At 35.5% G+C, this 12156-nt stretch overlaps 1 protein-coding gene across 1 annotated transcript; it reads left to right on the forward strand.

Moving 5' to 3' along the window:
- The first annotated feature begins 1177 nt into the window (after positions 1–1177).
- Positions 1178–8671, forward strand: LOC129886655 (E3 ubiquitin-protein ligase At1g12760-like). The gene is made up of 5 exons (XM_055961435.1): positions 1178–1920; positions 2543–2662; positions 2741–2873; positions 7934–8098; positions 8205–8671. Exons 1-5 carry the CDS (start codon positions 1364–1366, stop codon positions 8379–8381), a joined length of 1152 nt encoding a protein of 383 aa, XP_055817410.1. The 5' UTR covers positions 1178–1363; the 3' UTR covers positions 8382–8671.
- The last annotated feature ends 3485 nt before the right edge of the window (positions 8672–12156 follow it).

Consider the following 12156-nt stretch of genomic DNA (forward strand, 5'->3'; position numbering starts at 1 on the left):
TACTCTCTTTTTCTTGAAACTGCACAATTACTTCATATTATTTGTTACAAATCTCTGCAAGGAACTTAGTTAGGACATATATACAACAACTCAAAACTCAGGTAATTTTATAAGGGGAGCTTGGAGAGTTAGAATGTATGCCTATTTTATTTTTATATATTTTTATTATTTATAAGTATTAAAAATGCTATTTTTGATAGATTCTTAACATAAAAGTAAAATTATATTCATTAAATTATTAGTATTTTTTTTCTTTTTGTCTATTGAACAGTATATATATCAGCTTATATGTTAAAATTCTTTTTAATTTTCATTTTGCAGTAAGTCACACACTATAGTAGAAAATAAACCAATTCCTTCGTTTCAAAATAAGTATCATCCTTAAGAATCACTAATAAAAATTGGGTAAATCAAGGGTCAAACCGGACATACAAGATTATGTTTTAAAAAGAAAGTTGGTGTCAAACCAACATATGCTTTTTCAGAAATATACATAAAAATGTAGCTATTTGAAATCGAACCTAGATATTTTTTTTATGACTTTAGACAATTCTACCACTCGAACACCACACATACTCTTTGATGATTTTTTTTTGTAGCTTTTATTTATATTCTTCAATTATAATTTTGTACTTCAAAAACGGAGACTCTTATTTTTATTAATATAAATAAATAACTAAGAGATTAATTGCATCGATTTTCTTTTTAAAATTATTATAATTTTCGTGTCAAAAAGAAAAGACGTCCGTCTGTCCGCCCTTCAATTTTCTTAAAATCTGTTCTATTAATTTCTTAAATAAAACAACAAAAACTACGGATTAGGTAAGTTTTTCCTTGAGTTCTATCACTCGATAGACGACAAGTAGTAAATTCAAAAACAAAAATTAATATATTTTTTCAACTATGTAATATTAAATTTTAAAAATATATTTACTATTAAATAAGAAGTAAATATTATATTTATTAATTTCTTAATAAACATAATTTTGGCTTGTTTTGGAAAGTACGTAGTAATTAAGATTAACTATTACTAATCAATAAAGTCAAAAAGTCAAATGATGAAAAAAAAAAAAAAAGTGGTTGGGACTTGGGTAAATGTTTTTCAATTTTCGCAATTGGCAGCTCGACAGATGGGAAGTAAAAAAAACATTGCACTTCCTAGAGAGTACATTTCATTTCTATACTCGCTAGCAGGTAAAGTCCATAAATAAATCAGACATATATATATAAACAGTGTAATTACAGTTCATATCTGAAAATCCAAAACATTTAAATTTCTTGTTCCTCACCCGAACTACAAAATTCTAATATTTCACCGTCGATCTTTTTATAATTTCTCGGTCAATTTCATTTTCCGGCGACGATGTCGACGGCGAGAGCCGGTAACGACGATAGTTCTAACGGTGTTGATACGACTCCGTTGCTTACCGATCAGGTCTTTAGGAGCCGACGGTTGGCGCGCCGGGCTCCGAGCCTAAGAGGAGCGGCTCGATTTCTGCGGCGAGCAAGTAACCACCGAATGATGCGGGAGCCGTCGAGGCGCGTGAGGGAAGCTGCAGCTGAGCAAATAGAGGAACGGCAAAGCGATTGGGCATATTCTAAACCTATAGTGATATTGGATCTTATCTGGAACTTAGCTTTTGTGATTGTCTCAGTTTCTGTGTTGATTTTGAGTCTTGATGAGTTACCCTCTATGCCTTTGAGGCTTTGGATTGTTGGATATGCTTTACAGTGTTTGCTTCACATGGTTTGTGTTTTCGTTGAATATAGACGCAGAGTTCAGCTTAGCGATTCCTCTCCAATTTTGAATTCTGAGCAGAGAAACGCTGCTGGAGGTTGGAACAGTTCGAGTTCAGGAAGTGACAGCGGAGAAACTGGTGATTATCAGTCTGAGGGGCGTCAGAATGAGAATGAAACTAGGTATAATCTCTCTTTGGAGGCATTTGATTTGATGAGAATTTATATCGGTGGCACGAGTAAATCTTATTGTTATTCACAGTTAACATTGTAGTTGTCAATGCTGTTGTTTTATCATTTCATTGATTTAATGGAGAAGAATTTCTTTGTTAGGTTAGAATAGGTATTTTGAGTTGAATAGTATGTGTAGTCTCTTGGTCCAGGTATTAGTCACTCAGGTTGCTGCAAATGAATTAGTATATTCCTCAATGTGCTTCCTTTCGGAGTTATCTTGTGGAGAATTGGCAATCCATGTTACTAGTGCATTTAAAAGACATAGGCACTGGTCTGTCAGGTGGGAGAAAGGTACTCTAGGCTTCTTACTATGTGACTATGAGGCTTGAAGTTATTGAAATTGATGCCTGTCGTGGATAATGAAAGCTTGTCCTTAATTTTACAAGGAAAAAGATTAAAATAAAGAGAGAAAAAAGAATTTGTTGCTGACGAGTGTCATAATGTTTGAAAGATAGTTCTTCTTATTCTCTTCTCGTGGTAGTTATTTCCTGTCAGTACCTCATTGTTTCTGGAGAACTGGAATCATATGGTTGTGCCTCATAATGTATTAATGATTCTTAACATATTTCAGTGTTGCTAAGCATCTGGAATCTGCAAATACCATGTTTTCTTTCATTTGGTGGATAATTGGGTTCTATTGGATATCTGCTGGTGGCGAAAGTTTGACCCGTGATGCACCTCAACTTTACTGGTTTGTCCCAAGCAAGTCTCTGATCTCTGTATTTCTTGTGATTTACTTCGGTGTGATGTTCGTTTGGATTCTTTGCAGGTTGTGTCTCACATTTCTAGCATTCGATGTATTCTTTGTTGTTATATGTGTTGCCGTGGCATGTCTCATTGGAATTGCTGTTTGTTGCTGTCTACCATGTATCATCGCTATTTTATATGCAGTGGCAGACCAGGTAGTTATGTCAAACTTTTTTTACCTTAAACATCACATGGTACATAGGAAATTACTTTTTTTTGGATCTAGTTCCAATTATCAGCTAAAAAACAGTCTGTGAGTGCAAGAAATAGATTGTGTAAGTATGTTCTGTGATATCTTATTCTTTTGTTTCATCCCTTTGTGTTTTATTATGGTTCTAATTAGCACCTCTTTTTGAACTCATGGTTAATGTAGATGCTCTTTTTGTATGCGAGTTCTTCATGCATTCTTCTCTCATGGATGGAAATGTCAATATAAATTAATAAATTCACAGGATAGTTGAACTGTCCCTAAAATAGTTTGCTTTTTTAGTAGTCAGTAGAGACCTCTTTTTCAATAATGATTCATTGATATGCATCAAGAAGATGCAGTAAGTACAAAATATAGTTAGCTCCTATACATCTATACCACCTAAATTAAGATCGCAGGAGCTAATAACTGTCAACAATGCCCTTGTATCAGGAACATACAATTTAATTTGTCATTCAGGTAGCAAATGGGTGCCACAAGCAGTTGGCCCCTTATCCAGAGGATATAGGTAGAAGAAACTGTATTATTCCCTCTATTTCAATCTAGATGCGATTTTCCATTTTCCGACATGCAAAATATTTTACGCCATTCCATTTTTCATAAGTATTTGACACCATTCTATTCCTATACAACTTCTCAAACTTTCAAGAATTCAAATTCATTAACACTGTTCAACTTTTAAACTTTGATGTGATGGTTTCTCTATCAAACTTACTTTTGAACCATTACGTTGATACTTTTATTCCACTGTTTCTACTATAATATTTTAGTCAATTCTATACCTTAAACTCTGTGCTTGATCACATATAGTCATTATAGAATAAAATAGAAGGAGTATATAATTTTCAGTTTTCATTACCAATAACTATGCCTCAATCCCAAACATGTTTGGGTCACCTACATGAACCCTCACTGACTAGTATATAGTTTTCATTAATCAGGAAATTCTTTTGTGTTATAACCCTATAATTACACTGTTTAGGTGGGTTGTTGAGCAACCCTTTTATGACTTGTTAATGAATTAGACAGATTATCATCTTACTGATGCTAAATTGCTAATATGAGATGTTATGCAAGATGTAGAAGGTCTTGTGATTTTGCTCCTTAAATGCAATCTTATTAACTAATTATTCTCCCTCTCCGACCCCCCTAAATAACACAAAAATAAACAGGTGATTCTCTAGATATTGCAAGGGCAGCCCGGTGCACTTAAGCTCCCGCTATGCGCAGGGTCCGGGGAAGGGCCCGACCACAAGGGTCTATTGTACGCAGCCTTACCTTGCATTTCTGCCAGAGGCTGTTTCCAAGGCTAGATATTGCAAAGAGATAAAATATGGACATCATTTGAACAGAAGTTTCATTTTGAATTAGAAGAGTTACACCCCCCGGCCCCTTCCAAAAAAAGTATGGAGTTCTAGAAGCATTAAAATTTGATGAATTTTAAAGCTTATATCATTGGGTCCCTTTTAGTTGGGGTCCAGAAAGAGAGAGTGTAATTCTTTTTCCAAATCATTCAGTGAAAAAACTAAAAAGAAATGTTGCTTGAAAAGGTGATTGTGAGAATATGAATTTTCTTATCTTTTGTTATGTTTTTTATGTTTTGTTTCTTTAGCTACTTAATGGTAAAAATAACATAGATCTTTTTGTGGGTAATTCAATGTATTTGTTGATGTCTTACTACCAACCTTCCCTAACGAATAAATATTGTAGATTTTTTTTTAGTGAATAGATATGATAATGCTAATTTATGTCCAATATGTTTGTCGCTCATTTTGTGTGGTCGGGAAATGGTTTTTGACTGTCAAATCTTTTGTGCTCCTCCTTTTTATCACATTATTACCCAATTTGCTATCTCTAATCCTTCAATGTCTTTAATTATTATTCTTTTAACTTCTTCATAATACTACACTGAGATGACTAATGAAGTTTGAAAAGGATGTGAATCTTGTCTTTGAAACTTGCGTAGATGTGTTAAAATGTGAGATTGCAGCATGTTATTTGGAGAAATCCCCTTTTTAGCGTCTACTTCCATATAATTCAATCCCCATTTTAGTTAAAAATGCAATGTCTTTCATAGCAAGTGCCAGCAAATGGGATCAAAACTGTTATCATTATCTATAACTGTGCAATTTGAAGGAATCAACATGATGGGAATTGAAGTTTGGGTCATCATAACTAAGAGACCATTGTATGTAGTAGAGGTGCGCGGAGGGTTCACAAATTGTCTGGTTTCTTGGTCAATAGGTTAGAATGCTCACGTCTAGTTTGACTTTACCTTTGTTTTTAGTAGCTCTAACATGATATTCACTTTAAGTGAAACTTCAATAGAAGATTTTATACAGTGAATTTTAAGGCCTGGTGCCCTTTAGAATTCAGAAGTTGGTCTGTGTCACCTGTCATCCTCCTTATTGTCCATCCTGCTTAGTTTGCAAAGCTTTTCCTTACTGACTTTTCTAGTTTAGATAGCGTATTGAGAATCATATCAAAATACACCGAGACCTGGGCCCAGGTTCTCTTTCTTCAAGAAAGAATAGCTTTAAACAACCCGGTTCCAAACACACCAAACAAGCAAGCGACTCTCCTTCCTTAGCGAGTTTACTTCACTACTGCAGCTTTCCATGAAACAGAGGGAATAATGTAGAACTGAACTATGTGGACTTGATACTTTTTGGTGTAGTGGTAACAATTCTTTACTGAATTCACATATTTCTAGATTGAATTTGGTTTCATATTATGCTAAAACCTGTATAACATGGTAAATGGGGCCTCACTTTTCCTTTAGTATCTTTCTTGGCTACTCTAGGAAGTGTTTGGAGACCAGCATTCTTGAGATTTCAAACATGCATAGAACATTCACGATTTGTCTGTCTTTTCAATTCATTACTCCCACCAGTCGATTATAAAACCTGCATCCACCAAAATTCAAGCATGATTTGCACTCTTTGGGGTCTGAATATGTTTTACCAACCCATTTTCACCCATTTCCCCCAATTCACTGGCAATATTACTCGCTTGTCCTATCTCCCATCTTTGATTCTCCAAATAGAAGAAAATTGCGCAAACAACCTCTCTACTGGAGTTACGGTTTGCATACACTCTACCCTTCCCAGATCCCACTTGTGGGAATACACGGGGCATGTTGTTGTTGTTGATGCTTAGAAGAATGCAGATATATCATCTTGGTAGTAAAATTGCTTCAACTCGTGTATGGTAGTTACTTAAGGGTCTTGTGATTTGTGTGAAAAAGGCTTATAACGTGCGAAATAGTATTGGTTAACATGGTTGAAATGATGTACCTGATAATTGTTAGCAATGGTATGATATTGCATCTGTCTAAGCCAAACAGGCCCAATTATTTTCTTGAGCTTATTTTAAGCACAAAATGGCTTTAAGTTGGCCAGTCAAACACTCAAAAAGCTGAAAACAGCTTATAAGCAACTTATAAGCCAATCCAAACGGGCTTTAAGTCTGGATTACTTCCAATTTTTCTTTTCTTTTCATAATCTAAAACTAGGGTAGGCATACTCCACACTGTTGGAAATTTAAATTTGATATTGTAGGTCCTTATCTTTTGCTTAAGTCCCACTTTCTCTTGAGTTTCATGAAAAGAAATATTTTATGTTTATATTTGCCTTGGTGATGGATGGATTGACGCGACAAATTCAAGGTGAGGTGTCATGGTATATGCTTTTCGCGGACAACATGGTCTTGATCGATGAGACTCGTAGCCGAGTTAACGCTAAGCTGGAGGATTGGAGACAGACCTTAGAGTCTAAAGGGTTTAAGCTGAGTAGGACCAAGACAGAGTACTTAGAGTGCAAGTTCAGTGAGACACCTCAGGAGGTTGGCACGGAAGTTAGGCTTGATGACCAGGCCATCCTAAAGAAAAGTAGTTTCAAGTACCTTGGGTTTATTAAGCTAGACAGCGTGGAGATTGACGATAATGCATCGTATTGGGGCAGGGTGGATGAAATGGAGGCTCGCTTCCAGTGTGCTATGTGACAAGAAGGTGCCACCATAACTTAAAGGCAAGTTCTACAAAGTGGTGGTTAGACTGGCTATGTTATATGGGGCGGAGTGTTGGCCAGTTAAGTATCTCACGTTCAAAAGATGAAAGTTGCTGAAATGAGAATGTTGAGATGGATGTGTGGGTATACCAGGAGCGACATGATTAAAAATGAGTCTATTCGGGACAAGGTAGGAGTGACCTCAGTGGAAGACAAGATGCGGAAAATGCGACTGAGATGGTTTGGGCACGTGAAGAGAAGAGACACAGATGCTCCAGTGTGGAGGTGTGAGAGGTTGGCCATGGATGGTTTCAGAAGAGGTAGGGGTAGGCCGAAGAAATATTGGGGAGAGGTGATTAAACAGGACATGGCGCAGTTACAACTTACCGAGGACATGACCTTAGATAGGAGGGTGTGGAGGACCCACATTAGGGTAGAAGGCTAGTTCATAGTATCGTTATTCTTCCTTTTTAGAAGGCGTATTAGCGCTCTATAATTCCTTGTGGTCTGATTTCTGTTATTATCTATTACTTTCTGTACTTTGATTGCTCTATTTTATCTGGGTTGCTTTCGTTATTTGCTTTGCCATATCGCTTTGAACTTCTTATCCTTATCTGACTTCTTTTTATGATTTTACTGAGCCGAGGGTCTTTCGGAAACAGCCGTCCTACCTTGGTAGGAGTCAGGTATGCGTACACTTTACCCTCCCCCGACCCCACGTTGTGGGATTTCACTGGGTTGTTGTTGTTGTATTATTCATTAATCACTAGTTGACTACCATCACAGAAAGGAACTGGAAGACTTTAAATGAATAATGTTCCTGCTTCCTGCTTTTGGATTGATGTACATATGAATTACTATAATTTCAAAAACTGTACAGAGCTTAACTGCTTTTATTTTCTATCTTATGCTATTGATTGTGTCTCCTGCATCCTGAAGTTTCTCCTTTTGCATCAACTGTCTGAATATCTTTCTCAAAATTGCTTTCTTCTTGAGATAGGAAGGAGCAACCAAGGAAGACGTTGAGAGATTGACTAAATACAAGTTTCGAAGACTTGGTGATTTTGAAAAACAAAATGGCGAGATTCAAGAATCATTTGGAGGAGTAATGACTGAATGTGACACTGATACACCCATTGAGCATGTTCTTCCACTGGAAGATGCTGTGCGTTTTATAAAGTTCTTTCTTTGATTAGATTTTTCCATAAAGCCTAGATAAACTTCCCAATCCCCTTCTAGGAGTTAATTTCATTCATTCTTGTCTGTTGCAGGAATGTTGCATTTGCCTTTGTCCCTATGAAGATGGAATTGAGCTGCGTGAGCTCCCTTGTCGTCACCATTTTCACTCTGTCTGCATAGACAAGTGGTTGTACATGAATGCAACTTGTCCTCTTTGCAAGTTCAATATACTTAAAAATGGCAATCAGAGCAGCAGCGAAGAAGCATAAGCCCGTGTGATACTATATATATGCAGCCATCAAAACGAAGATCTTGTTGTATTTATCGGTGTTCATACCTGATTCAGACTCTAGTAGGTGCATATATTCACATGTCCCCTAGCATTCGCTTCTCTTGTCATGTTGTAGTGTGTATTTTTGTTGGCTTACATGTTTTGTTCTAGTGTGTATTTTTGTGGGCTTACATGTTTGTAGAACTTTCTTGTTCAATATCACATGTAGATGTACAATTCAATCTGAGTGATATGTATGATATCTCATCATCGAGATGTTTGATACCACTCACAGAATCATGAAGGTAGTGATTGATAAGCGGACAAATTTTCTCCTTTACTCTATTAGGGCAGCTTACACTAGTGCATTTGAGATCAACTAATCTTTGTAGTAGTGGACTAGTGGTCCTTGCATATCCTTTATGACTATAATATTAATAATGGAGATAGGGGCACTAATGAGCAAGAATCAACATTCCGACAAGTCAATCTATGCAAACCGAATCAATCCATAAAAAACCCGAAGTTGTTTTGATAACAAAACCATGCTTGTCCGTTGAAAAGAATTGGATGATTGAGCCAAGGGCTGCTTTATTGCAAGGTGAATTAGGTAAACGTCACCTGATATATGCAACAAAATACATGAAGATCTGGTAATATCTTAAGCTTTAATACAAATCAAGAATTGGTCAATGCCTTGGGAGGGCCGCCTCCAAATGGACTTGCAGTGTACAATTTGAATTTAGTCGGAGTTCCAATATTGGCTTCGGACACCTAATGGAAACCAAATAAAAAATAAAAAACTGCTCAATGGCAATACAAACACAAATTTAACTAATCTACACTGACTTGCAAGATTTTCTTTACACAATTCAATTTTTTGATTTTTTTCTTTTTCTTTTTAACCCTCAGTCCTCACTTCCTTCCGTTATTCTCTCTCTGTTCTGCCATTCTAGTTCTTCAGACCTATTTCTTTCCCATCTAGTCTTCCACCATCTTTCCAACTCCTTTGCAATTTTTTTACTTAATCTTATTGTTTTGTAATGTAGATGAATGATAATAATAGTTGTTCAACACGAAGAATTGGTTATAGTGCTAAACTTTCTTCTAAAAAATAGTGTATACAGGAGTGGAGCTACAGTGTAGTATGGGGGTTCGGGCAATCCAGTAACTTTTGCTTAGACTCTATAATTATACTAAAAAATCTCACACAACATTTATAATTATTTCGTGCGAACTTCTAAGCAAATATAACAGTGGTGCACCCTTTTCCGGCGAGATCCTTGATTCGAAACTCACTGGCACTATTTTATTTACTGCTGCTCTATTTTGGCATAATTAATACTCTAATTAATATGCTCTCTGCCTAAAAAGAAAAATAGAAAATCGATAATTGAAAATATAAAAAAACAGTGTCATACTCTATACCAACTTCTAACTATTGATATTACTGACCAACAAAAACTTCTAACTATTGATTTTTTCTGAGACACTCAAAAAAGTTTTAAACCCAAAATTTGATTTTTAAAAAAGTTGAGGTTCTAACTTTTATTGTTGATTTGATTGCTACCAACCGTTGCCCGAGTCCGAACCTCTACTCTGGTATGTACTCTATACTCTTCCTAGTTCCTCCTTGGCCCTCCTTTCCGTTTTTTTTAAAAATAAATTTGTTTGTCTTTACATCGTGGAAACAATTTAAATAAAATAGTTGATAGTTGAGTTCCCATACATTCATATAATGTTATCAAATTCATGTGAAAATTATATCCCTATAACTTAGAAGTCATTGTACCAAAATTCCTTCTAAGGGTTTAGAATAAGGGGATGCAACCCCAAAAATAATAAATATAAAGTAGTATCTAAAAGTCTGTCTCACCCTTGAATCCGAAAGATCAATGATCTCCTAACTAAGGTATTTCAATAGCCACCTGAATATTTTCCGTACTCAACAAAGAAAAAGCAAGTATAGCATCAATACATAACCGCAATGTACTAATAGAATCTCCGACCATTTCCAGTAAATGAAATATGACAAGAAACTACAATATAGTAAGACAACAATAAACAATCACATCACAGTTATGCATGCCAACTCCTATATGATTATACATGTAAACATTCTTAATCACAATTCAACAGTCAAACGATGGTTCTCTCATGGAACTCATACCCAACCTATTAGTGTACCGACGTGGTACACGCCATCTACACGACTCACTACATAGGTTTAAGGTTTAGTGTATCGGCGTGGTACCCGTTCCAAATATATCGACGTGGTACTCGATCCAATTATACCGGCGTGATGCTCGATCCAAATGTACCGGGCATGATGCTCGATCCAAATATACTGGCGTGATACCCGATCCAACATGAATTCACACATCATAATCATAACCACAGCGAATAGGCACACACACTTGTACAACCAAGTAATACATTCATTATATGCAATGTGGTCACAAAATGTCATTTCAATTCATGCATGCAATACTAGTGAAGTAGTTAACAATCAAATATAACACAAATGAAAAAAACAAAACTATTACTAACCTCGAAACAAGCCTTCAAAATTTCTTAAGAACTAGAGCTTTCCTTTTTTACTTTGGCTCGTTCTTGGTCTAAAACAAACGAGGAATACATGTAATTAATGACCAATAGCCTACATTACCCGAATTATGTCAAAATCCTAATCCTTGGCCAATTTCATGATTACCTCTCCCAATTAGGACTTTTTCCACCATTAATTTCAGGTTAAAACCTTCCCGCAAGATAATTCCCATAGATTTAAGGTCTAAGAATCGAATTACAAGTTAGATGAATGAATAACTTACTTTTATCGAAGAAATTGATGGAAAATTGGAAAGAAATAACCCTAGGTCGTCTGTAGCTTTTCAAGAACGAAGTTGCAAAAATAAAAATGATTTTGAGATTTTTCTAACTTAAAACCCATGACTGGTTTTCTATAGAGGCCCCCGCCATGGCAGTTTAAGCCTGCTATGGCGGCTTGCACGGAGACAGAAACTCAAAATTCGTGTCTCACTCTCCTATTTCGCAACACAACCCCAAATTTTGACGTTCTAAAATAACTCTTTCACGCCAAAATTGATTGCGGAAGTTCTACTCACCCGAATTCATTTTCGTAAGGCCCTATGGATTCATTAACGTCTTAGCTACTAGCTCAAATATTCAAAATTCAGAAATCAATCCCAGTCCATAATCGAATTGTTCTAGACCCCACCGGACTTGAATTTCGTTCAAGTCTGGCCTAGTCTTAAAATTTTTAAGTCACTACTCAAAAGTTTTCTGGCCCAAATTTCTTCCCCATTGGCTTATCCATAACAACAAGAATAGTTTATTACAATTCAAAACGAAAAGAGAACAATTCATTCAAAAAGAAAAATAGTTAGAACGGTTGACATTATAGAATTTTTGATCATTTAATTTACTGTAAAAAAGCTTCAAAATTCACCACTTTAGCCTAGTAAAGGAAAAGATGGTGACATTCCTAATCCCACCAAGAACTTCATACACGTGTTTGCTTTCATAAATAAATTTTATTAAAAACATATATAAGACATTTAAAATTATTCATAAAAAATAATATATTATGTATGTATAATTATATAATATATGTATATAATTTGTCAGTTTAGTTCGATTATTTCCTCAATTTTTTTAATAAATCAAAATCAAACCAAATATTATCGATTTTAAAAAATGTAAAACCAAACCAAGCTAAACCCAAATAAAATAGATTTGGTTCAGTTTTTTTG

Source organism: Solanum dulcamara, chromosome 4 (assembly GCF_947179165.1).
Source record: "Solanum dulcamara chromosome 4, daSolDulc1.2, whole genome shotgun sequence".
Classification (NCBI taxonomy): domain Eukaryota; kingdom Viridiplantae; phylum Streptophyta; class Magnoliopsida; order Solanales; family Solanaceae; genus Solanum; species Solanum dulcamara.

Coding starts and splice junctions, on each gene's coding strand:
- LOC129886655 (XM_055961435.1), top strand. CDS start 1,364: ATGTCGACGGCGAGAGCCGGTAACGACGATAGTTCTAACGGTGTTGAT. Junction 1,921..2,542: donor CAGAATGAGAATGAAACTAG/GTATAATCTCTC, acceptor AACATATTTCAG/TGTTGCTAAGCATCTGGAAT. Junction 2,874..7,933: donor TATATGCAGTGGCAGACCAG/GTAGTTATGTCA, acceptor TTCTTGAGATAG/GAAGGAGCAACCAAGGAAGA.